Genomic DNA, 26,898 nt, shown 5'->3' with positions numbered 1-26,898 from the left:
AAAGAAAAGAATTTTCAAGCCAGAATCTCCTATCCAGCCAAACTAAGCTTCATAAGTGAAGGAAAAATAAAATCCTTTGTGAACAAGCAAGTACTCAGAGACTTCATCACCACCAGACCTACATTACAAGAGCTCCTGAAAGAGACTCTACACATAGAAAGGAACAACCACAACCAGCCACTCCAAAAACATACCAAATGGTAAAGAGCATCAACACACTCAAGAATTTGCATCAACTAACGAGCAAAACAGCCAGTTGGCATCAAAATGGCAGTATCAAATTCACACATAACAATATTATCCCTAAATGTAAATGGACTAAATGCCCCAATCAAAAGACACAGACTGGAAAACTGGATAAAAAGCCAAAACCCATCGGTGTGCTGTATCCAGGAAACCCATCTCACATGCAAGGATACACAAAGGCTCAAAATAAAGGGATGGAGGAAGGTTTAGCAAGCAAATGGAGAGCAAAAAAAAGCAGGAGTTGCAATTCTCATCTCTGATAAAATAGACTTCAAAGCAACAAAGATCAAAAGAGACAAAGAAGGACATTACATAATGGTAAAAAGATCAAGGCAACAAGAAGAGCTAACGATCCTAAATATATATGCACCCAATACAGGAGCACCGAGATTCATAAGGCAAGTTCTTAATGACTTACAGAGAGACTTAGACTCATACACAATAATAGTGGGAGACTTTAACACCCCATTGTCAATATTACACAGATCAACCACACAGAAAATTAACAAGGATATCCAGGACCTGAACTCAGACCTGGAACAAGCAAACCTAATAGACATTTACAGAACTCTCCACCCCAAATCCACAGAATATACATTCTTCTCAGCACCACATCACACCTACTCTAAAATTGACCACATAATTGGGAGTAAATAACTCCTCAGCAATGCAAAAGAACGGAAATCATAACAAACAGTCTCTCAGACCACAGTGCAATCGAGTTAGAACTCAGAATGCAGAAACTAACTCAGAACTGCACAACTTCATGGAAACTGAACAACTAGCTCTTGAATGTTGACTGGATAAACAATGAAATGAAGGCAGAAATAAAGATGTTCTTCAAAACCAACAAGAATGAAGACACAACATACCAGAATCTCTGGGACACATTTAAAGCAGTCTCTAGAGGAAAATATATAGCAATAAGTGCCCACATGAGAAGCAAGGAGAGATCTAAAATTGAAACCCTAGCATCAAAATTGAAAGAGCTAGAGGAGCAAGATCAAAAAAACTCAAAATCTAGCAGAAGAGAAGAAATAATTAAGATCAGAGCAGAACGGAACGAGACAGAGACACAAAAAAACCTTCAAAAAATCAATAAATCCAGGAGCTGGTTTTTTGAAAAGATAAACAAAATAGACAGACCACTAGCCAGATTAATAAAAAAGAAAAGAGAGAATAACCAAATTGATGCAATAAAAAATGATAAAGGGGATATCACCACGGATTCCACAAAAATTCAAACCATCATCAGAGATTATTGCAAACAACTCTATGCACACAAACTAGTAAATCTAGAAGAAATGGATAAATTCCTGGACACTTGCCTCCTCCCATGCCTAAACCAGGAAGAAGTTGAAACCCTGAATAGACCAATAACAAGGTCTGAAGTTGAGGCAGCTATTAAAAGCCTATCACCCAAAAAAGCCCAGGTCCAGATGGGTTCACAGCCAAATTCTACCAGACATACAAAGAGGAGCTGGTACCATTCCTTCTGAAACTATTCCAAACAATACAAAAAGAGGGAATCCTTCCCAAATCATTTTACAAGACAAACATCATCCTGATCCCAAAACCGGGCAGAGACTCAACAAGAAAAGAAAACTTCAGGCCAATATCCATGATGAACATAGATGCAAAATCTTCAATAAAATACTGACAAGCCAATTGTAACAGCACATCAAAAAGCTTATCCACCATGATCAAGTAGGCTTCATCCCAGGGATGAAAGGCTGGTTCAACATACGCAAGTCTATAAATGTAATTCACCACATATACCGAACCAAAGACAAAAACCACATGATTATCTCAATTGATGCAGAGAAGTCCTTTGACAAAATTCAACAGCCCTTTATGCTAAAAACCCTCAATAAACCAGGTATTGACGGAACGTATCTCAAAATAATAAAAGCTATTTACGACAAACCAACAGCCAATATCATACTAGATGGGAAAAACTGGAAGCATTCCCTTTGAAATCTGGCACTAGACAAGGATGCCCACTCACACCACTCCTATTCAATATAGTACTGAAAGTTCTAGCCAGAGCAATCAGGCAAGAAAAAGAAATAAAGGGTATTCAAATAGGAAGGGAGGAAGTCAAATTGTCTCTATTTGCAGATGACATGATTGTATATCTAGAAGACCCCATAGTCTCAGCCCAAAATCTCCTGAAACTGATAAGCAACTTTGGCAAAGTCTCAGGATACAAAATCAATGTGCAAAAATCACAAGCATTCCTATACACCAATAACAGACTTAAAGACAGTCAAATCAAGAACGAACTGCCATTCACAATTGCCACAAAGAGAATAAAATACCTAGGAATACAACTAACAAGGAATGTAAAGGACCTCTTCCAGGAGAACTACAAGACACTGCTCAATGAAATAAGAGAGGACACAAACAGATGGAGAAACATTCCATGTTCACGGTTAGGAAGAATCAATATCATGAAAATGGCCATACTGCCCAAAGTAATTTACAGATTCAATGCTATTCCCATCAAGCTACCAATGACCTTCTTCGCAGAACTGGAAAAAACCACCTTAAACTTCATATGGAACCAAAAGAGAGCCCACATAGCCAAGTCAATTCTAAGCAAAAAGAACAAAGCAAGAGGCATCACACTACCGGACTTCAAACTATACTGCAAGGCTACAGTAATCAAAACAGGATGGTACTGGTACCAAAACAGAGATATAGACCAATGGAACAGAACGGAGGCCTCAGAGGCAACACAACATATCTACAACCATCCGATCTTTGACAAACCTGGAAAAAACAAGCAATGGGGAAAGGATTCCCTGTTTAATAAATGGTGTTGGGAAACTGGATAGCCATGCGCAGAAAGCAGAAACTAGACCCCTTCCTGACACCTTACACTAAAATTAACTCCAGATGGATCAAAGACTTAAACATAAGACCTAACACCATAAAAACCCTAGAAGAAAATCTAGGCAAAACCACTCAGGACATAGGTGTAGGCAAGGACTTCATGACCAAAATACCAAAAGCATTGGCAACAAAAGCCAAAATAGACAAATGGGACCTAATCAAACTCCACAGCTTCTGCACAGCAAAACAAACAGTCATTAAAGTGAATCGGCAAACAACAGAATGGGAAAAAATTTTTGCAGTCTACCCATCTGACAAAGGGCTGATATCCAGAATTTACAAAGAACTAAAACAGATCCACAAGAAAAAAACAAACAAGCCCATTCAAAAATGGGCGAAGGATATGAACATATACTTTACAAAAGAAGACATACATGAGCCCAGGAAACATATGAAAAAATGCTCATCATCACTGCTCATTAGAGAAATGCAAATCAAAACTACATTGAGATACCATCTCATGCCAGTTAGAATGGCAATCATTAAAAAATCTGGAGACAACAGATGCTGGAGAGGATGTGGAGAAATAGGAATACTTTTACACTGTTGGTGGGAGTGTAAATTAGTACAACCATTGTGGAAGACAGTGTGGCGATTCCTTAAGGACCTAGAAATAGAAATTCGATTTGACCCAGAAATCCCATTACTGGGTATATATCCAAAGGATTATAAATCGTTCTACTATAAGGACACATGCACACGAATATTCATTGCAGCCCTGTTTACAATAGCAAACACCTGGAACTAACCCAAATGCCCATCGATGATAGACTGGACAGGGAAAATGTGGCACATATATACCATGGAATATTATGCAGCCATCAAAAATGATGAGTTTGTGTACTTTGTAGGGACATGGATGAACCTGGAAACCATCATTCTCAGCAAACTGACACAAGAGCAGAAAATCAAACACCGCATGTTCTCACTCATAGGTGGGTGTTGAACAATGAGAACACATGGACACAGGGAGGGGAGCACTACACACTGGGGTCTGTTGGGGGGAAATGGTGGAGGGAGAGGGGGTGGGGAGGAGGGGAGAGAGAGCATGGGGAGAAATGCCAGATATAGGTGAAGGGGAGGAAGGCAGCAAATCACACTGCCATGTGTGTACCTATGCAACAATCTTGCATGTTCTTCACATGTACCCCAAAAACTAAAATGCAATTTAAAAAAAGGGAGTTCCATCTGTCCTTGCACTCTGGAGCAATCCCTTCTGACCTGATACCTTCCACCACAAGAAGATACTGTAAGGCCGGGTGTGGTGGCTCATGCCTGTAATCTCAACACTTTGGGAGGCAGAGGTGGGCAGATCTCGAGGTAAAGGGATCAATAGCATCCTGGCCAACTCAGTGAAACACCATCTCGAATAAAAATACAAAAATTAGTTGGGTGTGGTGGCACGTGCCTGTAGTCCCAGCTACTTAGGAGGCTATGGCAGGAGAATCACTTGATCCTGGGAGGCAGAGGCTGCAGGTGGAGCCAAGATTGAGCCATTGCACCCCAGCCTGGCAATAGGGCAAGACTCCATTTCAAAAAAAAAAAAGACACCATAAGAAGGCTCTCATCAGACACAACCCTGCAACCCTGGACTTTCCAGTTTCAAGAATTGCGAGCAAAATTAATTTTTGTTTATTGTTAACCACCCAGCTTGTGATTTATAGCAACATAAAACAGACCAAGACATTTACCCAAAGTGCACTCATTCTCCTTTTCTTCTTTGCAAAAAAGAATTTCAGTATTGATAGAAGTTGCATGTATTTTCTTTATTAGCTTCTCTTACAGCTAGGAATGGCAAAAATACATATCTATCTAAAAAGATGTAAGGATAAGTCTACTGGGGGTTTCAGAGAAAACTTTTGCTGTGGTTTGAATGTGTTAAGGCAACAACCTCCTCTCTCCTTATTCTTTCTTCCTTGAAATCAGACATAGAGCTGCAGAACAATCCATGTTGTGACATGAGGAACAACGCACAGAAGGCCCAGCTCTAAAGATGATCAAGTGAAAACAGCACAGGAGTCTGGATATGGATGATATGATGATGCTCCATGTGGTACTAGCCCTTAAAGGCCCACGGGGGCTTTTTGTTACTAGAGAAAAATAAACTACAATTTGCTTTAGCCACTATAGTTAGATTTTGCTACATACAAACAAATCTCATTTTAGCTGATACTCTCAAAATAGTTGGTGAAATCACCAGAGAATGAAATAAACTTCTTTTGTGGTTTGACCATATCTATGAAAATAAAAAATGTCTTCCTAGTATCAAAGAACAGAAGTAGAGGAGAAATCTTACAGAAGGAGACCAAAGAGAGAAGAATAAAAGCAAACGTTTTAAAAGAGAAAGCAAATAGTAGAAAGATTAAATAATGATAGCACCGAAATCAATGGGAAGCAGCAATAATTTTTGTGTGTGGGTTTGTTGTTGTTGATTTTAAGAGCCAGGGTCTTGCTCTGTTTCCCAGGCTGGAGTCGAGTGGCACCATCATAGGTTACTACAGCTTTGGACTCCTGGGTTTGAGCAGTCCTCCCGCCTCAGCCTTCAGAGTAGATGGGATTAAAGGTACATGCCACCATGCCTGGCTAATTTTTTTTTTTTTTGGTAGAGACGGGGGTCTCACTGTGCTACCCAGGCTGGTCATGAATTCTTGTTTTAACTATAGCTGAGTCATTAGGGTGCTATATTCAATATACTTAACACAATAAAAATTTGAGTTATTCAACTTAAAAATGCTCTTCAGAAGTCTAGAAAATTCACTTATTGAGGCAGCTTCATTTGTTTAGAATATTGAATAAATGACAAATTAGTACTCTTTGCTTATGAAATTTACTGGTTCCCTGTGCATTGCTAGGAAAAAACAAAATAACAGAATCAATAATACACATTATACAGCTGATTTATGACACGTCACTACTTACATATTAAATAATATATGCTACAGGACCACTTAATTTAGCAGATGATTTTAACAGAATGCAACAGCATGCTAAATAAAACTTCTGATTGACATTTGAATTATTAAACTCCACAAAAATTTAAAAATTTAATTTTATGAGTATTAGTTTTTAAATATAAAAGAATATATAATGTTGTTAATAACTTTGGAAGCCACAGAGCCAAATGAGAGAATCACTTTTGCTCCTCACATAACACTATTAGGTATGCTAATTACACAGTCTATGTGTTTGGAGTTTGTTGAATGTTTTTGTAGCAAACAACTGTCTTTGCATATGTAAAATGGGGACAACAAGTGAAAGAGACTATTAAACTGAAAATTTAAATATCAAAGAATGAAGAAATGGAAAAATTTAACCAATCCCACAAAATGATCTCCCTATATACACTCAATAAGTAAAAATATACTTCGTGGTCCAGATTGTCTTGAAGAAATATTACACATCAGAACATATGCTTTACTGTTGCTTTCTACGCTTGAAATGTCTTGATTCGTATCCTCCAGACTGTCAGGTAAGAATATCGTTAGAGATCATTAGTCCAGCCTCAGACTAGGGCAAGCAAGTTTCAGTCCGATTGATCAGATGTGAACACCTCTTATGATCAAAGTGCTTTGAGCAGAAGGAGTACACTGTGCAGATAACACTGACTCACAGATATTATAACAATCTACCAGATAGAAAATAATGTGGCAGAAGTGACTTTTAGATATTTACCCTGGAGTGGAGGATGAAAAATCCACTGCTCCAAGGGGAAGCAAGTAACCTGCAGAGAGAGCCTGTCAAGTATAAAATCAATCAGATACACTACAAACTGGCCTATTGACTCCAGCTCCAGAATTTTACAACTGAGAAAAAAAAATTGATGAAAGATAAATATGTTATGTTTATAAATAAACTATTAGAAAAATAATTTAAACTAAGATTATATTTCGTACTTATCATTTGATGTTCCTTATTTTAACCAAAAACCTTAACCTGAAACTCTTAATCAGTATAAAAAAACTTGTGTATATTTAAAATTGCATTGGACAACCTGTTTCTTAGGAATAACTCTGTATGTCAGCCAAACACATTTTTGAAATCACCTCTAAACAGTCCGTTGAGTTTTATAATTACAATTAAAACAGTTCATGTGACATATGCAAGCAGTTGTTGACAGATGAGAAGATAAGCTTATAAGCCATTATTGTATTTCCAGCTGTTTTAAATTTAAATTAACATTCTTTCATAATTTCTCATTTTGATGATTATGATGACAAATTCAGGCTTGCAAAGACCTAGAATCAAACAAGATTTTTGAATAGTCCAAGTGTTTAATTACTTATTAATCTGAATGAAGTACATAAAATATTTTCTTGTTTGCACCTTTTTTAACTATCAGCTCTGAGACTTCTCATTCAAGTTCCTCCTCTTTCTCAGTTCTCTCTAGTTACCATTTCCCAAATGATTAGAGATGGTCAAGGGTCATTCCAAGGCTATCAACACTTTTAAAAGCTAGAAGGAACAAAGGTATAGGCTTACCAAAAAACTAAGGCAGTGCCTTAGTAAAAAAAAAAAAAAAAAAAGCAAAAGTTTTCCCATAAATCCCCACTAGATTTTCTCTTATTGGCAAGAACTATTCTAGGGTAACAGTAGCTGCAAAGGAAGCCCGGAAGTGAGTTGAGGTATTTTTCTTTGTTTTTTAAACTGGGTACCTGTGATCTCAAACACAATTTGGTCCCAACTACATTTAAAACCTCCAATTAACACCTTGAATTACTCTAAAATAAAAAAGAGCCAGTGAGCAGAGGCACAATACAAAACATATGATCAAGTTCATAATGAGTAAAAGCAGCACAGCTGTGCCCTATATTTCCCAGGTGTGTTCAAGGCCACCTACAGAAGAGCCTTACAAGAGAAAGCCAAAGAAAGAAGAAGAGTCAGAAAGGAATCACTGCATCCTGATACTGACCCACAGTGGACCAAGCCCTAGCTTAACAACTGTCCTTTATTACACAAAATATGATGCAATGGCCAAAGATTTATGCAAAAATAGAAAATTACTAACATTCATAAAGTTTTAGGTGTGTTTTATTTTGCTTGGCTTTGGGTTATTTTTGTATCTATCAAAATGAACAACTTGGAGATGCTAAAAGTTTTATCATAGATAGTATCAATATTTATAACAATTAGATTATTTATCTTTACTTAATATTTTAAATTATAAATAGCACAGTAAGTGTTGTTCTAACATATCCTGCTTTAATATTTATTATTCAGTATAACTGGACCAGAGATGTTATACTGAACATTAAAAATTATTAATGTTTAAAATTAAATTTTTAAATTTTAAACATTAAAAATTTTTAATGTTCTTCACTGATCATTAAAAATTATTGCATGGGCTTTGAAATAGCTATGTAACTAACTGTTATTTTTGCTTCAGTGTAATTTCTTGTCTATAGTTATATACCATAACAAATGAGTCACTATTGTAAATAAAAAACTTTAAAATACCTAAAACTCTTTATATCTTGGAATCTTATAGAATTGGAATTTTACAGAATCTTATAGAACTGTTTTCCTCAGATTTCATCTAATATCTAAATATTGGCTTATGGGCACGAACTAGCTAAATAATAAACGAATATTATGAAGTGACATATAGACATATAAAAGCTATTCTTGTTATATGTAGAATATCTATTTTATAGTCAAAATGTGCCTAAATATCTGGTTCTTCAGCTTATTTTACTTGAAGGTATAACCAAATTCTAAAATAATCTTTCCAATACAACAACTTGCTATCTTTTCTGTTTGTAGTTCAAAATGAATTTTTTCCCCACCATTATGATCACTGAGATGCTGAACTTGAATCAGAAAAAGGACAAATTGGAAAAAACAACTACAGAAGAGAGGACAATGTGACTTCACGAGCTGATGGTCTAGCTGTGGCAAATGTAGTTTACTCACAATAGACATACCTGCTGGTAAGCTCTGATGACTAAACCTGCTGGAAGTTGCACAGAATTTCTATTGCTGTTTGCTCACAATTATAATTGGGAGCAACAAAGTCAATGCCAAAAGGAAATCAAACACTTATTTAAGAAAAAAATAAGTAAACAGAAGCTTCTTCTAGTGAAGAATGCTAGTAGAGGAAAAGTTGTTCCTTAGGATGCCCCTCCAACCCCCAACAAAAAAAAAAAGTCTCCAACAACCAGAAGCCAGAAATCCCAAATTAGTTAGCACTACTACATATATTATAATCAAATGCTGGCTCAACTAGAAATAGCCCAATTAAATAATTTTAGCTACACCATCTAACCGTGATAGCGAGTTATTGTGTTGAACAACCAAAGATTTATAAGGACTATTGTAACTAATATTCACCTCTTAATGACCACATTCCCAGAATAGAAGTCATGCTCTGATGACTAAACGTGGCCTGGCTTCAACCCCTGCTGCAAGACATTAGCTCTGATCCAAACACCCCCTAGTCTGCATGTACAGGGACTAAACCTTCTCAGTTGCCTGAAAATATTAACTAAACCTTCTCAATTTCCTGAGAATATTTCTTTCTGTCCTCAAAAACTCTAGATATTCGCCCTAAAAATTACTGATTTCAAAATGTAGCAATGGAATATATCAGTTTGACAAAATTTTTACAAAATTATACTATTGCCAAAGACGGACCACCTTCTGCCGCCAGCACCAATCAATCAATAATTACAGAACAGGAAAAAATTTCCAGTTCTTCAGATTAAGTGCACACACAACATGTAGAGTGTATAGTGATGTATTTATGAATATAGTATATGTACTAAGTTTTTTAAGCCATAAAACTAGCCAATATTACATTAGAATAAAAGCTATCGTATAACAACATCATCTATAAATCAAATAGTGGGAAGATACACAAATTAGGGGTGAAGAGACAGAGCCAATAGAACCTGATTTTCCAAAGGAATTTAAATTTAAGAAAATCTAGTCCCAATATAAATTTTAAATTTTTTGTAGGATATTTATATAAGCAATTCAAGATGGTGTAAACAATTAATAATTCCTCACTGTGATGGGCATAATTATTTTGTCATTAGTAAAAGTAGTTTGAAGTAAGAAGTTACTGGAAGAAGTTTTTTTCTGGAAAAAGTTTAAAATGTTTTAATTGGCCGGGCACAGTGGCTCACACCTGTAATCCCAGCACTTTGGGTGGCCGAGGTGGGTAGATTATGAGGCCAAGAGATCGAGACCATCCTGGCCAACATGGTGAAACCCTGTCTGTACTAAAATACAAAAATTAGCTGGATATGGTGGCGTTCGCCTATAGTCTCCGCTACTTGGGAGACTGAGGCAGAAGAATCACTTGAACCTGGGATGCAGAGGTTTCAGTGAGCCGAGATTGTACCACTGCACTAAAGTTTGAGCAACAGAGCAAGAATCTGTCCCCCTACCAAAAAAAAAGTTTCAATTGCAATAGTATGCCAGAGTAAAAGATGGCATTAAAAGACAGAAAAGAATGTGTAATTTGTAAAGAAGATTTGGATAACATGTGTCTAAAATTTTGTTTAAAAAAGATTGCTGCCCTATCTATGAGCACCCAGGGACACATCATCAAGTTGGGCAAAACACTTTTCTCCAGGGTGAACCATTAGCCTCTAAGTTACAATCATTTTTAACCTTCTGAGACCATGATCCTGAAATGACTGCACATTTTTCCTATTGCACATAGGAAGGGGAATGGCTAATGTCAGTGGGAAAGCAAAGCTCTTAGATAGGGAAAAGAAAAAAAGAAAAGATAAAAGGCTCCCTATTATTTAATTAACTCAAATGTTAATAGCTTAGACTTAGAAAACTAGAAACTGTTCTAGAAAAGAATGAACTTAAACATGGGCAGAAAACAATGTTCCAGTGTACCACCAGCGAAATCATGCAGCTTCAGAGTTTTGTGTGCCACTAAGTTGGAGTGAAACACACAGTAACATGTATTAAACCCCATGTTTAAGACATTTTGGTCATATTTAATTAAGGAACAACAGCTTTTAAGCATGTACATCTTTAACTGAACTTGTTGCAGTTCTTATTAATGTCAACTGATTGCTTGGCATTCTATAGATTCTATAGGGGTATCTATCAAAACTCTTATCTAGGCTGGGTGCAGTGGCTCACACCTATAATCCCAGCACTTTGGGAGGTAGAGGTGGGTGGATCACCTGAGGTCAGGGATTCAAGACCAGCCTGGCCAATATGGTGAAACCCCATCTCTACTAAATAATACAAAAATTAGCCAGGTGTGGTGGTGGGTGCCTGTAATCCCAGCTACTCCGGAGGCTGAGGTAGGGAGAATGGCTTGAACCCTGAAGGCAGAGGTTGCAGTGAGTGGAGATCCTGTCATTGCACTCCAGCCTGGGCGACAGAGCTGAGACTCTGTCACAAATAAAGAAACAAACACACAAAAATCTCTTATCTAACCCATTCACTAAGCACATATTTAATACTCACGTGTAACACACAGTGCACAAAGGACAGCATGGAGTTCATCTCGACATCACAAATTTTAGCTGTACATATATTAATGTCTAAGATCAGATCAATTTCTGAATGGAAAATGAAATTATATTTATACAGTTATATTAAATTTAAATCAGGCATATGTGTCCTTCTCCTTCCCAGCACATTGCAGATATTTCACAGGGGTGTAATAAAGTGAAACTCAATATCAAGGATAGATTTAATCAGGAAAATAGCACACAAAAGCAAAATTTGAATTTCAGGTGTTTTATACTAGAGGAAGCCTGAGCATTAGTCTTCTATATGTGTCTTCTTAATGTGACTTGAGGTAGTCACACTAACCTTTTTCCTAGCTTAAGACTTGTAGAAGAATAAGAACAGTCAAATCAGCATGGCACACAAAAAAATCACCAATTTTAAATATTTTTATCTTTAATGTACAAAGTTATATGTCACTGTGTGCTATATTATAGTAAATAATAACTATGCTGTGCTCACATGGACATGACCACAAAGGTACATTTTTCTAAAGTAAAACAGAATTGGTCTCCAGCAGACCAGCCCTCACTGCTACCACTGTTAAGAAGGAAAAAAAAAATCTTGCATTAAAATGTATGACATCATTATTTGCTTAATCTGTGTATCTGAAGCAGCTTCAAATTACCCAATTGTAAGTGTGATGGTCATGACTCATGAATAATTTTGGCTTTAATAAAATTCTAATTTGGCATGGACAGACACCAAAATTTAAAGAAAGATCAAGGACTCAAAGAGAACAAACAATGAATCACTATTATCTTAAAACTAAAATTTGGCTCAGAGGCAAAAGAATTAGTTTGTTTTCTAGGGAAGTCATAAATGTCATGACCTATAAGCAAACATGAATCTAAGTAAGTGTTCTCTTTTTCAAAACATAAACTTGGAAGAGGACTTTTAAAAGGATAAAGTAACTAAATACACACAACAGACATAAACAAAAAGAAAGAATTAAAAATATTCCATGTAGGCAATGATATTATAGTAAATTAAACCAGAGTGATTTAAAATGGTCTCACATCTGGTATTTGATATTAACTAGCTACTTCCAAGAAACTTTGAGTGAGCAGAAATAACAATCTCTTTTACAGGTTATAGAAATTCAACCACAGGATTCATTGCAGCTGTGTGGTCAGTCCAGTTAAAAGTGAGTCAAGGCCATTTTCTTTAAGATTTCAGTCTGAATTGCCAAATTCATCCACTCTAGGGACAGGGACATGGAGGGGCTAATTCAATGGTAAACAAAGACAAGGAAAATGAACTGTTTTCCCTATTGTTCACTAAGTAAACTATTTGGTAAAATCATTGCCAACACATCCTTTTAGGTAAGGTAATTATGTTTGCCATTTCAGTAAAGGGGCATTAAACTTCGAACACTACTTGGCTGAAGCAGATTAAGTAGCTGGCTTCCCATACCCGCAGCCAATTACCCTGAGGGAGAAAGTGCTGCCTGTCTCAGAGTGGCACTCATTCACACGCATGACTCTTCCTCAACAACCACAATGCAAACTGGTTTTTTCACAAATGTTTCACCCTTTTCCAATATTTTAGCAAGTTGGAACCAAAAGTATTATTGGTTTCATGACTATTTCTTCTACGTATAAAAGAATACTAAGTAAGCAGTTATTTGAATCTTGTTTCTAACAATAAACATGTAAGCAACGCACTTGTGTGAGAAAAAGGAGTTAGGCTGGAACAGCAGCTCATCCCTGTAATCCCAGTATTTTGGGAGGTCAAGGCAGACCACCTGAGCCCAGGAGTTTGAGACCAGCCTGGGCAACTTAGTGAGAGCCCATGTCTACAAAAAACTTTAAAACTTAGTTGGGTGCGGTGGCATGTGCCTGTGGTCCCAGCTACTTGGGAGGCTGAGGTAGGAGGATCACTTGAGTCCAGGAGGTGGAGGTTGCAATAAGCCATGTTCATGCCATTGCACTCCAGCCTGGGAAACATAGACCTGTCTCAAATATAAGAAAAAAAATTGAAAGAAAAATAAATTAATATGACAATGAAGAATTACTGTGAAGAAAATCACATTAAAATGTTAATTTGAATACTATAATTGGTAAAATACAATAGCACTGAAATATAAAGCTTCATTTTATTCTATGCTTACATACAATTCTAATTCTGAAATTAAAATATTAATATGAAAATCACTTTCAAAAAGATAATAAGGTATCTCCATATAGATGTGAATGAGTAAGGTAGCACTGTCTAATTTTTAATGTACTTAGATACTACCTGAGGGTCTATTTAGTGTTTAGGGCTTCGTTCTAGTTCCAGTGAGAAAAAAAAATTCTCTGTTTAAAAATGTGGTATCTGGTCAAAAGTTCTCAAATACTCCAACTAACATCTGCACTGGAATCCTAAGGAAGTGAATACTTTCTGGATGTTACTGAATCAAAAAATACACCGTCAGCTGTTCAAGAGCTGGGAAGTATGTACACCACTGATTTTTATCCCTTTTCCCTGTCTGATCACTGGCTTCCAACGTCCACAGCACTGCAGTGTTCAGCACAGGGTAACCATGCAATTCACAGCACTCACTGACTGGCAAACTGACAAGGAGAACCACCAGACAACATTAACTCTTCTGAATAAACTAGAGTTCTCAAGCAAACCAGCTCACTCTCAGAGAAGGAAAGTATCTACTCCATAATTCATCTCAGTGTGGGCATGTCTCAGACAGCACAGACTTTACTGGTTACCATTCAGAATAAGGTCCCTAAGGAACAGTGCAATCATATTTTCCTAAACAAATTCACACAAGTTTAACTCTGGCATATAGCATTCTGCCATTAAGTTTTCTTTATATTTTCCTCAGTGAAATTGTTGATATTTTAGGTATTCTGTGATAATTTCATTGTAAATTTAGAATATTTATTTTTTGTGATAACATAGATGCGATATTTACATATCAAAGTAGCAATGTTAGCGTGTTTCATTAATAAACATTTAAACTTGAAAATGTATAAGCTTTGAATGTATTCAAGATGAGTTAATATTAAATCATATGGCATTATAAAAATGTTATGTGTACTCAAGTCCTTTTCAGCCAAATGACCTAAGTATGAATGCAGCACTTAAGGAGAGAGCATCGCCCTGGATTCTTTGGTTTGGTGTGGTCTATGGACACCTGTGCTGCCCTCCAGGAAAGGAACAAACTCAGGCACCCAGGGCAAGTGGGAACATACAGGCAGAACTACAATAGTAGCCTCTATACACTGAATGATTAAACCCCTGTATCTCCTTCACCTGTTTCAAAATCAAACATCAATATTACATCCTCTTGCTATCTTTTAGAAATTAGGAAAACTATCAATAAGCTTATAATTTAAAAAATGTAATAAATTAGTTGCAAGGTGCTGAAGAATCACAATTATGTCACATTTCTAGGGCATAATACTTGCATGCTATATTTTCTTTGTTTTCTGATTATAAAGCCTATCTATTTAACACAAATTCACAGAAAGCTTACTACATACCAGTCAGGGTTCTAAGGGCTTTATATGTATAAACATGCTGGGGTTTTTTTTCTCCCTTTTTTTTTGAGGTAGAGTCTCACTCTGTTGTCCAGGCTGGAGTACAGTGGCATGATCTCAGCTCACTGCAGTATCGGCCTCCTGGGCTCAAGCCATCTTCTCACTTCAGCCTCCACAGTAGCTGTGACTACAGGCATGTGCCACCATGCCCAGTTAACTTTTATATTTTTTTGCAGAGACAGTGTTTTCCCCATGTTGCCCAGGCTGCTCTCAAACTCCTGGGCTCAAGCGATCTGTCCACCTCAGACTCCCAAAGTGCTGGAATTACAGGCCTGAGCCACCATACCAGGTCTATATACACATTTTTATTCTCAAAACAACCTTACAAAGCAGGCATTAATTATATTCTGCATTTTGCAGACAAAAAAAAAAAAGCACAGAGAAGCTAAGTAACTTGTCCAAGGTCACACAGGTACTAAGAGGCATGGCCAGGACGTGAATACAGAAAGGCATGTTCCAGGTCCCGTGCTCTAATCCACTGCACTGCATCCCTATCTAAACAAGTTATATCACTGACACATGTGACAGTTATGTGACCGAAACAAGCAGAAATACTGACAGTGAGTTCTTCCAGGCACTTTCACAGGCAGTGTAAACATAGTTCACAGGTTCTGCAGTTAGCAAAATAGCTAGCTTTGATCTCAGTCTTTATCACTTATGGCTGCATACTTTACTACTGCATAAAAGTAAGAGAAAATGGTAATTTAGAGACCAAGTTTTAGGTAAATTAAATTATAAAATAAATGTCTAAAAAGAAACCTTTGCAGCTATATAAGTCATAAACCACATCTTTCTGACTTATCCTAAAATATACATCTTCCCACCTGTCCAAACGAGGACAGGGTTGCTTAACTCCTTTAGATATTAGCCTTTTAAACTTGTAAGTGTTGCTTTTTACAAAAGTTGTGCATTTGAATATTTCCTCTTTCAGTGTGTCCTTTCTCGAGGAGGTGGCATCTCTTGGGTTTTAGTAAATTATCCTACCATATTCAAAAAAAAAATTTATAAGAACAGCTAATGTATTTATATTGTTTATTTAGCAGTTTACCCACCTCCTCATGTCCACACCCCCACCTTTCCAGTTTCATTGTTAGCAGAAGATTTTAAAAAGCAGGACTTTCCAGGATACTTTAGGGTTATCTCCGTCTCTCTTTTTTTTTTTTTTAAATTCCCCACTGACCTACAAATAAATGTATGTGCAACTATGGAGGTTCTAATCTTGTGCACTTCTGATTGTTCTAAATATTCTATTTCAATGAACTGTCTACAAATTCTCAGCCATGCAAGAAAGAACACATAAGTCACACCTGGTAGTCTAAAGAACTATTAAGAGGTGTATGCATGTATATGTGTGCGTGTGTGTGTGGGGGAGGGGGTGTTTGTGTATGTATATCTAAGCATGACCACTGTTTACACTGCTTGCTCTGTTTGGAATGCAAACCATAATAGCAGAGAAGTCTGTTTCTATAATTTTGTAAATGTATCCAGATAGCACAATGATGGGTGCTTACAATAAGTCAAAAGTAATCACCACTATCATCACCAGCAATTAGAAGCATATAGAGGAGTTCCAATACCATAAACGTGTGGCCACTGTAATGAGAAAGGCACAGTCACTGCCAGACACTTTAAGAAACCCTGCAGTTGAAAATGGCTTCTGAGAAGCTTCTGATCAACCTCTAGTCAACTTTCATAGACACTTCTGTGCAACAATACCAGGTTAAGCCCCTTCAAACCTCACTTTCAGCATACCACTAAAGAATCTTCATTAGCTCCTATTGCTTTCAACGCAAACACGACTTGTTCTTTGATTTTCACACTTCCCACCATGTTCCCTTCAGTTTCCCTTAAAGCTCTTGACTTTTGCACTGAAGGGTTTGCTTCTAGTTCCCCAAACATCCCTGATCTTTACTTCCATTGTACTTTGCTGTCATGCTTCAATATTCAAAATATTCCTCTCTCCCCCATTTCCGTAATTAGCATCATTTTTAATATTGGGTCTCATGTCCTTCCACCTTTCCCAGGCTTGCCCATGCAACCCCTAGAAGGCTAGCCAATAACTGGTGGTAACTCATAAGACTCTCTTACAAAATCACTTATATTGTCTGGATTTATAGTTTCATTCACTTGCAGTATTTTTAATGAGTAAATTTCTTTTCCCAAAAATGATTATAAGCTCGTTATAGACAAGATCACTCACTGTACATTTTTTGCATCACACATTGAACTGTAATTTCCTGCCTAAAACTGAAGCTGCCACTAATAAGAACTGATTAACATGCTCCTGAGTTGAAGTAGATTTAAATGAGAATGTGGATTAAAAAGGAAATAAGCCTGGTACCAATGGGTAAAAAGGAATCAGGAGTATCCACATGGCTTCCTTCCTGAGTTCCTCAATGACCTTTCCCTGCCTCTTCCACATAGCCCCCAAGACAATAAACCAATGGAGGAAGGCCTTTGGAAAAGAACAGGGCTACAATCCATCTGCTTACCAAAAACATCTGGAGACTGCGTGAGTCTCTGAACCTTCAATATTTCTGGAAACCAAGTGCATATGCATATTAACACACCCCCAAAACAAGCAGGATTGATGGCAGCATCATATAAATAAATACATTACTATTTTCTCAGTGTAGTTTAAAAGTATTTAAATTAGATAATAACGACTATAAATAGCCTTATGTCAGTTCAGATCAGGATTATAGCACCAAATAATTTAAGAAAATGAGCTTTTGGGGTGCTGGTGTGGTGGCTCATGCTGTAATCCCAGTACTAGAAGAGGCCAAGTAGATCACTTGAGGTCAGGAGTTGGAGACCAGCCTGGCCTACATAGCAAAACCCCATCTCTACTAAAAATACAATTACTATCCTGGTGTAGTGGCACATGCCTGTCATTCTAGCTACTTGGGAGGCTGAGGCATGAGAATTGTTTGAACCCATAAGGCAGAGGTTGCAGTGAACCGACATCATGCCACTGCACTCCAGTCTGGAGACAGAACAAGACCCTATCTCAAAAAAAAAAAAAAAATAGAGAAAGAAAATGAGCTTTTGGATTTCAAAATTGGAAAAAAACTATCATGGATGCCTCCTAACACCTGAAAGCCACTAGAGCATGAGCAGTACAAAGAAACGGTACCAATTCATCGGCAAAGTATTTTAATGTACATGTTTGATTCATGCCATGATGGATGCCCAATACAGCAAATTAAATAAAAACAATCTGTTTCCTCATGGTTAAACATAAACTCTGAAAAAAATAAATAAATAAATCAACCAAGGAAAGGAGCCACCCCAAAAATGTACACTAGTAAATTTCAGAAGAAACAATTACACAAACCTAAAATATTTACAGTAAATTTAAAATTACATTATAAATCAGACTCATCAGCATCCCTCCTTGTTTAAAGTTCTCTGCTATACCTGTTTATTCTAATGAGAAAAATCAAAGATATCTTAATCCACAATTTACACAAATCCAAACTTACAAATATGTGTTTGTAACAAAAGGTAGGCCCATATAATATTTATAAAATGCATATCTACAAGGAATAGTGTAACTGGTAAAAGGGAAATAATATATGCTCAGAAGTCAGAGGAGATCCAAGGCTTCTGTCAACTAAACTTTGTTCTTTCCAAATCCACTTATTTGTGAAAGGTCATTTGGCAGAGGTAAAATCACAATCTTGCACTGAAGCTACCTTAGCACAACTTTGAAAAACTGTCAGGAATTCTTGTTAAGACCTTTGTTAAGCAGTTGTTCTTATAATATTACTATGGATTAGGTCACTTAAAATTTATTTTTAGTCAAACACCATGTGGTAAAGCGTGAAAAAAATTTCAGGGTTATTTCTGTTTGTCCCATTGTGGGGAATCAGGACCTAGACAAATGCGACAAGGTGGCTCTAACTACAAAGTCACAGTGCTTCTCTCTGCCTTCCTGCAGGCTGCTACAGTGTGCCAGAGGACACAAGCAGAGGCGCTGAAGGGAGTGTGAATCACAGGACCAAAGGCCCAAAGGCACTACTATGTTTCTCTAAAACACACATGCTTCTCGATTTACGATGGGGCTACATCCAGATAAATCCCTCCTGAGTTGAAAATACATTTAACACACAGCAGAGTACCTGTTGTTTACTCTCGTGATCACACGGCTGACTGGTCACAGCTCACTTCCATTGTCCAGCATCCAGAGAAAGTATTTTACTGCATATCATTAGCCCAGGAAAAGATCAAAATTCAAACCTTAAAGTATGGTTTCTACTGAATATGCATCAATTCTGCACCATTGTAAAGTCCAACCGTCAGTCCTAAATAGAACCATTCTAAGTTGCTGTGAAACTTTTTTAAAAGAAAAAAAGGAAAAAAAAAATCTATTCTTTTTGCTGGTTAGTCACTTAAATCTTGGGTTCATCGTCCGCAGTGAAATACAGTAACATCCATATTATGGAGGTATAGTGAAAAACAAAATAAAACTAACTTGTAAAGTTCTTAGCGAAGTGCGTAACACACATAGGTGTTCAGGAAATCACAGATAATGATTACAAATTCCTGCTCTCTATAAGAACCCCAGAGCTGCCAAAGGCAAGCACAGTCCCAGGGATTCAGGAAACTCTTATTAGTCTCACCCCAATTCCTCTGCTGGCGAAAGCCCCAGTAAGAGTTGAGAAACAGCATTCCAGGTTGGACACATGGAGATAACTAGAAGGCTAGAACCTTCCTTTCAAGAGCCCAGAACCTGAAGTCCAGAAAGAAATCTCCTAAATCCACCATTCTCTGCCTTTCTCAACTCAACTGAAAAGGACAGGAATAGAGATCTATGGGTCTTAGAAATATGGCACTAAGATTAGTAATTAACTGCTTCCTATAAAGCAATTTTGGTAACTGTCTCATGAACAAATGGCTACGAATCAGATATTCAAAAGAATATAATGAAGAGGAAGTCAAAATGAAAGATGAATTGAACTTTTTATACCTAAAACCTCCTCCTATGGCCGGCACCACTCAGATGAATGCCAGAAATCTCTTATAAGAGTGGATGTGAACAAACACACTCAGTCATACACTATAAGGAAAACTCTAAATATAATGGCTGTAGGCTTGCCACTCTCTTTTTCACCATCATGTCCAGTTAATTTTACTTTTGCCTGCCTTACTTTTTTGACACTGACTTGTTTGTATTAACATCCTTCAGAGAAACATTTTAAGACTTTTCAGTAAGTCATGCAACCACAAATAACTAGAAATAGAAATCTAATAAATGCAAATATAAGTCAAGGAATAAGGAGATCTTCATTCCATTTATGATTTCACCTCCAATCCTTTGTATGGCTTTCTGGGTGGGGTGAAGAACTGGATGGCTAACCTTGGTTCATAGCTTGTGTGCTATTTTTAAATATTAAAAAACTTCCTAGGCAAAAATTACCAAAAAAATGCATCTACTGGGATTATAGATATTTAGCATCTCCTGTTTATCTTCTAAAATATTTTCTTGGGGTTCATGTAGTTATAGTAAATTAACAATTGATTTCTCCCCAGTTCTTCTCTAGTTCTTATATCAAAATAAGGCACTTGTCCAGGCCACTAGGGAGAGACATAGAGTCTTCACATCAGTTTCTTGGCAGTTGTGTGCCATGTTTCATAGGAAGGACCCATTAATTGATGTGTCCTTAAATGACACATGCCCTGCCAAGGTTTTAGTCACCCACTGGGGAACAACACTTTAGTGGAGCAATGAAATACTGCTTCGAGGTCTATGGAACTCAGAGATGACGTTTCACATGGAAAATTATGTTTTATCACATGGATAAAGAACCCACATCATATACAGAATACTAACCCATATTCACCATACAAAATATAAAAGTGGTTAAATGTGAAAAGCAACATTTGCAAACAAAAATGCATAGAGATTTTCACGGCAATGGTAAAATTTGCCATATCACCAATGGCAAATTTTATATCACCAATGAAGACAATTTTGAAAGTTAAAAATAAGTTAACTTTTTTATCCTCCAATCTCATACCTATACATAACACACACACACTCAGGGTACATTAATTCAAGACTAACCCAGCAGTGAGTGACTATCATACAAGATAAGCTATTGGCTTATCAAGGAATGCTTCTCTTTTACTTTCTACAGCACATTTTCTTACTGTAAACCAAAGTAAGTGATCCCAGGCAATACGAAGATGTTGCCTTACTAAATCATACTTTTACTAGTTTTGACTATACAAAAACAGTAAATAAATAGGTACTGCAAAATCAAGGACTCAAATTATCAAAAGCATTATTGAGCCCAATATTACATTTCTGTGGTATTTAAGAACAGAAAGATATTTTCATCACTATAGTTATACCAGTGTAAGTACAGGCACTGAAAATTATTTTTGCAATTCACAGAATGCAGTGTGTTCTGCAATTTAATGTATATTGGTTTTACTCGAGATATTCCCTGAACCCCTATCTTAAATTATTATAGATTCCAACATTTTAATGTTTCCCCAAAATTTAAACACAAAGGTAGTTTGAATTTCAAAAATTAGTCTTCTTAATCTTAAAATGTATTTCAAAATACAACTGAGTAGGCTATTTATTTTCTACACATTGTGTATGTGTTAATCAATAAAGTCAAATAAAGTTAACTGTAACACACTACAGGTACCTCTCCACTTGCCACCGGTTGAAATAAACCACTGCGGTGTAGTTCCAGCAAGAGGCTCCACAAGTGTTTGAACTGAAATGTCTAATATAACTTATTCAGGAATTCCCTTAAGCATACTCTATAAGGTTATGGCAAATATGAACTTTTTAGGTAAAAATATAGTCTTTTAGAAGAGCCAGTAAGAACAAACAAAAATCCTTTTTGGAAATCAGAATGCCTCAAAAGTATGTTGGCAACATTTTTAAACAAAGAATTAAACAGCTCTAAAAGAAAACAAAACAAACAGAAAAAAAAAAAAAAAAAAAAAGAAAAGGAAAAAAAAAAAAAAAAAAAAAAAAAAAAAAAAAAAAACACCTTAGTTTTAGTATCTCAAGACCAGACTTTAGGAATGAAGAGCTTATAAAGTTGAAACAAGCAAGTTGCCTTGCTTGATTGTGATCTAACTGACTCTAATCTTCTGCTACATCTCAAGTCTGACCAACTTCAAGTGAACTCTGAAAGCTCTGGAGCCTGGTTACTAAAGTCCCTGACAGGTTTTTCCAAAGTCGCGCACAGCGCCCGGTGCTCCGCAGACTATGAACACTCCGGGAAAGTAAGGCTGGGTTGACTGATCACCAGTGTCCCCGAAACTGTTTGGAGTCCCGTGAATCAGTGGGGAAAGAAAGGAGCATTTCCCGACCAGAATGAACTCCTGCTCTCCAGAGCCCCGTTGACTGGGCAGTGTTCAAGACCCCCTGGTTGCCCGAGAGGAAAGCAGTCTGAAACACATTTCGTGATCCCCGTCACTGGGCACCTCTCTGGGCCCTTCACTCGGGTAACTTCCTTGCCTCTCTAGTAACAACTTTCTGTTTAAAAAGAAGAAAATGTTTCTGCAAAGCTGCGTGCACTGAGCCCAGTCACTCTGCATTCCACGCACATAGCTGAAAGCACACACGCTTTACCCCGCGCACGATCTCGGGTCCCCCGCAGTCCGCACCGGACCCCGGGACCGGCGGGATCCGGGCACCTACCGTGGCCTCGCCGGCGTCGGGCTCCGCGTCCGAGAAGTCGAGTCCGGACTCGAAGGCTGCGGCGGCGGCGGCGGGCGCCTCGCGAGGACCCGGGAGCAGCGCAGCGGCGAGCAGAGAACACGCCACAGAGAAGAAGCCCAGCAAGTGCATGGTGGAAGGACCGGGGGTGAGGGACCGGTCCGCTGGCGGGCAGGGGTGGGGGCGCGGGCGCCCCTGCGAGGCCGCGGGCCCCTCCTCGTCCCTCTCCCCCGGGCTCCTCCCGGCGACCCCCCTGGGCGAGCCAGAGGCGGCGGGAGCGGGTCCGGGGCTCCGCGTTCCCAACTTTGCAGGGCGCCCTCCCAGCCAGTGCCGGGGAAAGGCGGCGCGCGTCAGGTAAAAGCCTCACAGGAAACCGGACATCCGAGCTCCCCGCATTCGGAGCCCGCGAGGTGAAGCGAGGGCGAGGGAGGGCGCCTCCGCGGTCCGCGTCGGTGCCGCGTTTTGGAGAGAGGGGGGGAAGGCCAGAACGCCCCGCGATGTTCGGCCCCTCCGGACCCGCCGGAGCCCTCGTCCCCCTCCCCCCTCCCCTTCCCCGAAGTGAGACGAGCCGGGCCGCGGGCGCTGCGGCGGAGGCGCTGGCGGCGGTGCCGGGGGCTGGGGGAGGGCGGCGGGGCGGCCGGCGGCGGCGGGGCCCGGGAGCGCCGCGGCGCAGGAGCCTCCAGAGCGCGCGGGGCCGAGCGGCGGCGGCGGCGGGCGCAGGGCAGGGCATGGCTGACGCGCCCTCTGCCTGCGCTTATGTGAGGGAAAGCGGCCGAGGGAGGGAGCGTGCCGAGCCCGGGCTGCCCTCCCCTCTCACCCTCCGAAGCCGTCTCCCTGGAGCTCCCCGCTGCCCTCGCCTCGTCCCCGGCGGCCCCACCTCCCCCGGCCCCGTCTCGCTGTCTCCCTCCCCGCCCCCGCCCCGTCCGGGAGCGCGCGGCCGGAGGGGCAAGTTCAGTGCCCGGGCAGGCGGGGGCCGGCTTTGGAGGTGACGCGACCACCCGGGGCCACGTGGAGCGGGGAAAATCTAGGCACCGTGGGATGGAGGAAACCCACCCTTTGTCCTCGGCAGCTCCTGGCCGGGCTCTGGTCCTCTACCCACCACGCCTGGCCCCCAGCACCCTGCTCAAAGTGTGGAAACGCCCTGGGAATTCTAAAAGTTCCAAGAGAAGGATCTTACTATGGCAGAGAACCCTATGGGACCTCAGAGGGGTCTCCTCTCTCCCTTCGTCTGTGTAACTGAAAGTTGCCTGGTGATGCCAGAACTGCACTGCAGCTGCTGGGATGGATGCTAATGTGAGCCCTTTGGAATCCTAAACTTCTGACAGGTGAAGACAAGAGCCAGCATCTTCATGGAGAGTAAAGAGACACAGGGTCAGCTTCTACAAGAAGTTGGTTTACTTGAAAAAGGGGGTGATAAAGAGAGATGTGTGAGAGACATATTCCAGAAAGGATGTAACATCCAGAGAAAAGTGACTGCATTTCCGCATTGGAAAAGCACTGGGGTCTCTGTTGTGCGGGTGCCATTGGCTGGTTGCCTCCCTGGAGCAGGGTGGGCAGGTTGCAGAGAACCACGCTAAGGGGAGTTTCCACAGAATGTAGAACATGGAAAGTCTCTTTCACTCCCAATCTACTTTTAAGTACACTTATGTTATAGGTCCATAACAACTTGCTGGAAAAAGAGACTTTCTTATCTGGTTCAACTCTAGAAGATTTGAAACTCCTCACCCATAATTTACTTGAAGGTTTAACTATCTCAAAGGGCAGGGAACTCTCCATTCTGTGTGACTGTTCACTCCCTTTATTGATGAGCAACCCTGCTGAAAAGCATTTCCTTCCATCTCTCTATTGCTTTTGACATCTGGAGTTTTGCACAATAAATCTAATCCACTTCCACAACTGAGTCCTTCAAATATTTTGAAAATATTTGTCATGGTCTCCCTAAGCTAACTTTACTCCTGGCTAAATATCCTTTTTATTCCCCAGGATGACAGTTCCAGTTTCCTTTAACCATACTGTTAGCGTTCCATGTTCATGAAGTATGCTGTTGAGAACATGGCTCAGTACTCAGTGCTGTAATAAGTATGCAGAAGGGACAGTATGCCTTTGTTGACACAGCCTTGGATTGAGTTTATTTTCTGGCAGCCAAATCACAGTGTTGACTCACACTACCCTTAAAGTCAACAAAATTCCTCAATAATTTTTCATGTGTACTGCTACTTAGTCACGTCTAAATTGCTCTGCATTTATGGAGTCAGTTTACTATACCCAAGATGCTTTTTTATGTATCTTTATGAAATTCCATCCTGTCCAACTCGGTCCATGATCCAGCCTGTTGAGATGCTTTGTGATTTGGAACATGGTCAATGTATCACTCCTCTTGCTGTCTTCTTGCTATGTGCATATTTGATCAGCCTGCCATAGTTGTCTTCAGACACTGATAGATCTGTGAAAAGAGAACAGCTAAGGGCAGACTGGGGCAAGATTTAAATAGAAGGTGGAGTTTCCATTCAACCATTTGCTATTACAGTGATTCTCAATTTTGATTGCACTTCGCATCACAAAAGGACATTTCAAAAAAATAGATGCTTGAGTACACCTTCTGAGATTCTGGTTTAACTGGACATCAGGATTCTAATAGAAAATTCTCAATTTTCTAACCAAAATTGAGAACCACGGGCATTTGCAGCACCCACAGGCCTAGCAGTGGGTGAAAACTGGAAAAATCAACAAACTCAAAATATATCCAAAATGTATTAATATCATATTAACTATTCTACTATTTAAATACAGCAGTAAGCACATACTAACTTTTTTTCTTTCAAAAATGTTATCTTCCTGCTGTTATATTTTGAGTCAGAAAATGCTGGCAAAAAGTATACTTGAATTAAAAAAAAAAAAGTCTCCAAAACACAATCTTGCAGTGGTTATTTAAGAATGCCTTAAAGGTAAAAAGGAAGAGTTGCTCAGGTGCTCAAGACTTTTATTTATTTTTTCTTCTTTACTTCCTGGAAACATTTTTGCCACTAGCAGATTTTAAAGGTTAAGAAAGTCCTTTTCGCTGGTTTGTGAGTTCATCACTAGCTTCATGCAAGACCTATTTTACCACAGGACTTCTAAATCTGGTTTTTCAGAAAGCATTGCTCAGTCAGTGGAGAAAGAGAGATAGGTGGACAGGCCCCAGCCAAAATAATACCTCTTTATGTTTAGGTATTGAGTTTTTGTTTTCTTTGATGATAGGGTTTTTTTTTGTTGTTGTTGGGGGAGGGGGTGTTGGCTTGGGGGGAAGGGAGTCTTGCTCTGTCTGCCAAGCCAGAGTGCAGTTGGAGTGCAGTGGCACCATCTCGGCTCACTGCAACCCCCCTGGTTCAAGCTATTTTCTTGCCTCAGCCTCCAGAGTAGATGGGAGATGATAGTTTTTGATGGCAAAATAGTGTTGATAATATACCATTGTACTTTCTCTAATATCCATTCTGAACGTCTACTTTATTTCTGATTTGTTAGTTCCCACCTTCTTGCATTCTTTACTTTGTCGCTTCATTTCAAGCTTTTTTAGTTGAATGCTCAGTTCATTTTTCTTCTTTTTAGTTTAAAAATACAAGTTTTGGGCCATGTGTGGTGGCTCACATCTGTAACTCCCAGCATTTTGGAAGACTGAGGAAGGAGGATCACTTGAAGGTAGTTTGAGACCAGCCTAAGCAATACAGCAAGACCCCATCTCTCAATCAATGGACCAATAAAATGCAAGTTTTGTCTTAATTCTGCTTTATCTTTGTTTCTCAATTTTGACACATAGTGCCTTCTTTGGCAAACAGTTGCAAATATATCTTAATTTGTTTATTTTTTAACCAAGAAAGTTATTTGTGTTTTTTCAGTTTAGGGATATATGATTTTCATCAGTTTCTCATTTTATTATATTTAATTTTTGCTATAAATGATGTTGCTTTTAGAAATGCATTCAGGCTTTCTTTGTAGTCCTGGACATGGTTGATCATGGCAACTAATTCTGTGTGTGCTTTATTTTTGTGGGGTATTAATTTT

At 39.0% G+C, this 26,898-nt stretch overlaps 1 protein-coding gene across 1 annotated transcript in view; it reads right to left on the bottom strand.

Annotated features, from left to right (window-relative positions):
• VEGFC (vascular endothelial growth factor C) overlaps positions 1–23,318 on the bottom strand; it is a 133,107-nt gene extending 109,789 nt beyond the window's left edge. Inside the window, exon 1 of the mRNA XM_017542207.2 lies at positions 22,843–23,318. Coding sequence (XP_017397696.1) covers positions 22,843–22,992 — 150 coding nt within the window. The 5' untranslated portion in view covers positions 22,993–23,318. The remainder of the gene's footprint in view (positions 1–22,842) is intronic.
• Between the last annotated feature and the right edge of the window lie 3,580 nt (positions 23,319–26,898).

The sequence above is a fragment of the Cebus imitator genome, unplaced genomic scaffold, assembly GCF_001604975.1.
Source record: "Cebus imitator isolate Cc_AM_T3 unplaced genomic scaffold, Cebus_imitator-1.0 Scaffold141, whole genome shotgun sequence".
NCBI lineage: Eukaryota > Metazoa > Chordata > Mammalia > Primates > Cebidae > Cebus > Cebus imitator.
The sequence above is the reverse complement of the archived record's forward strand: the minus strand, read 5'-3'. Positions and strand labels throughout refer to the sequence as shown.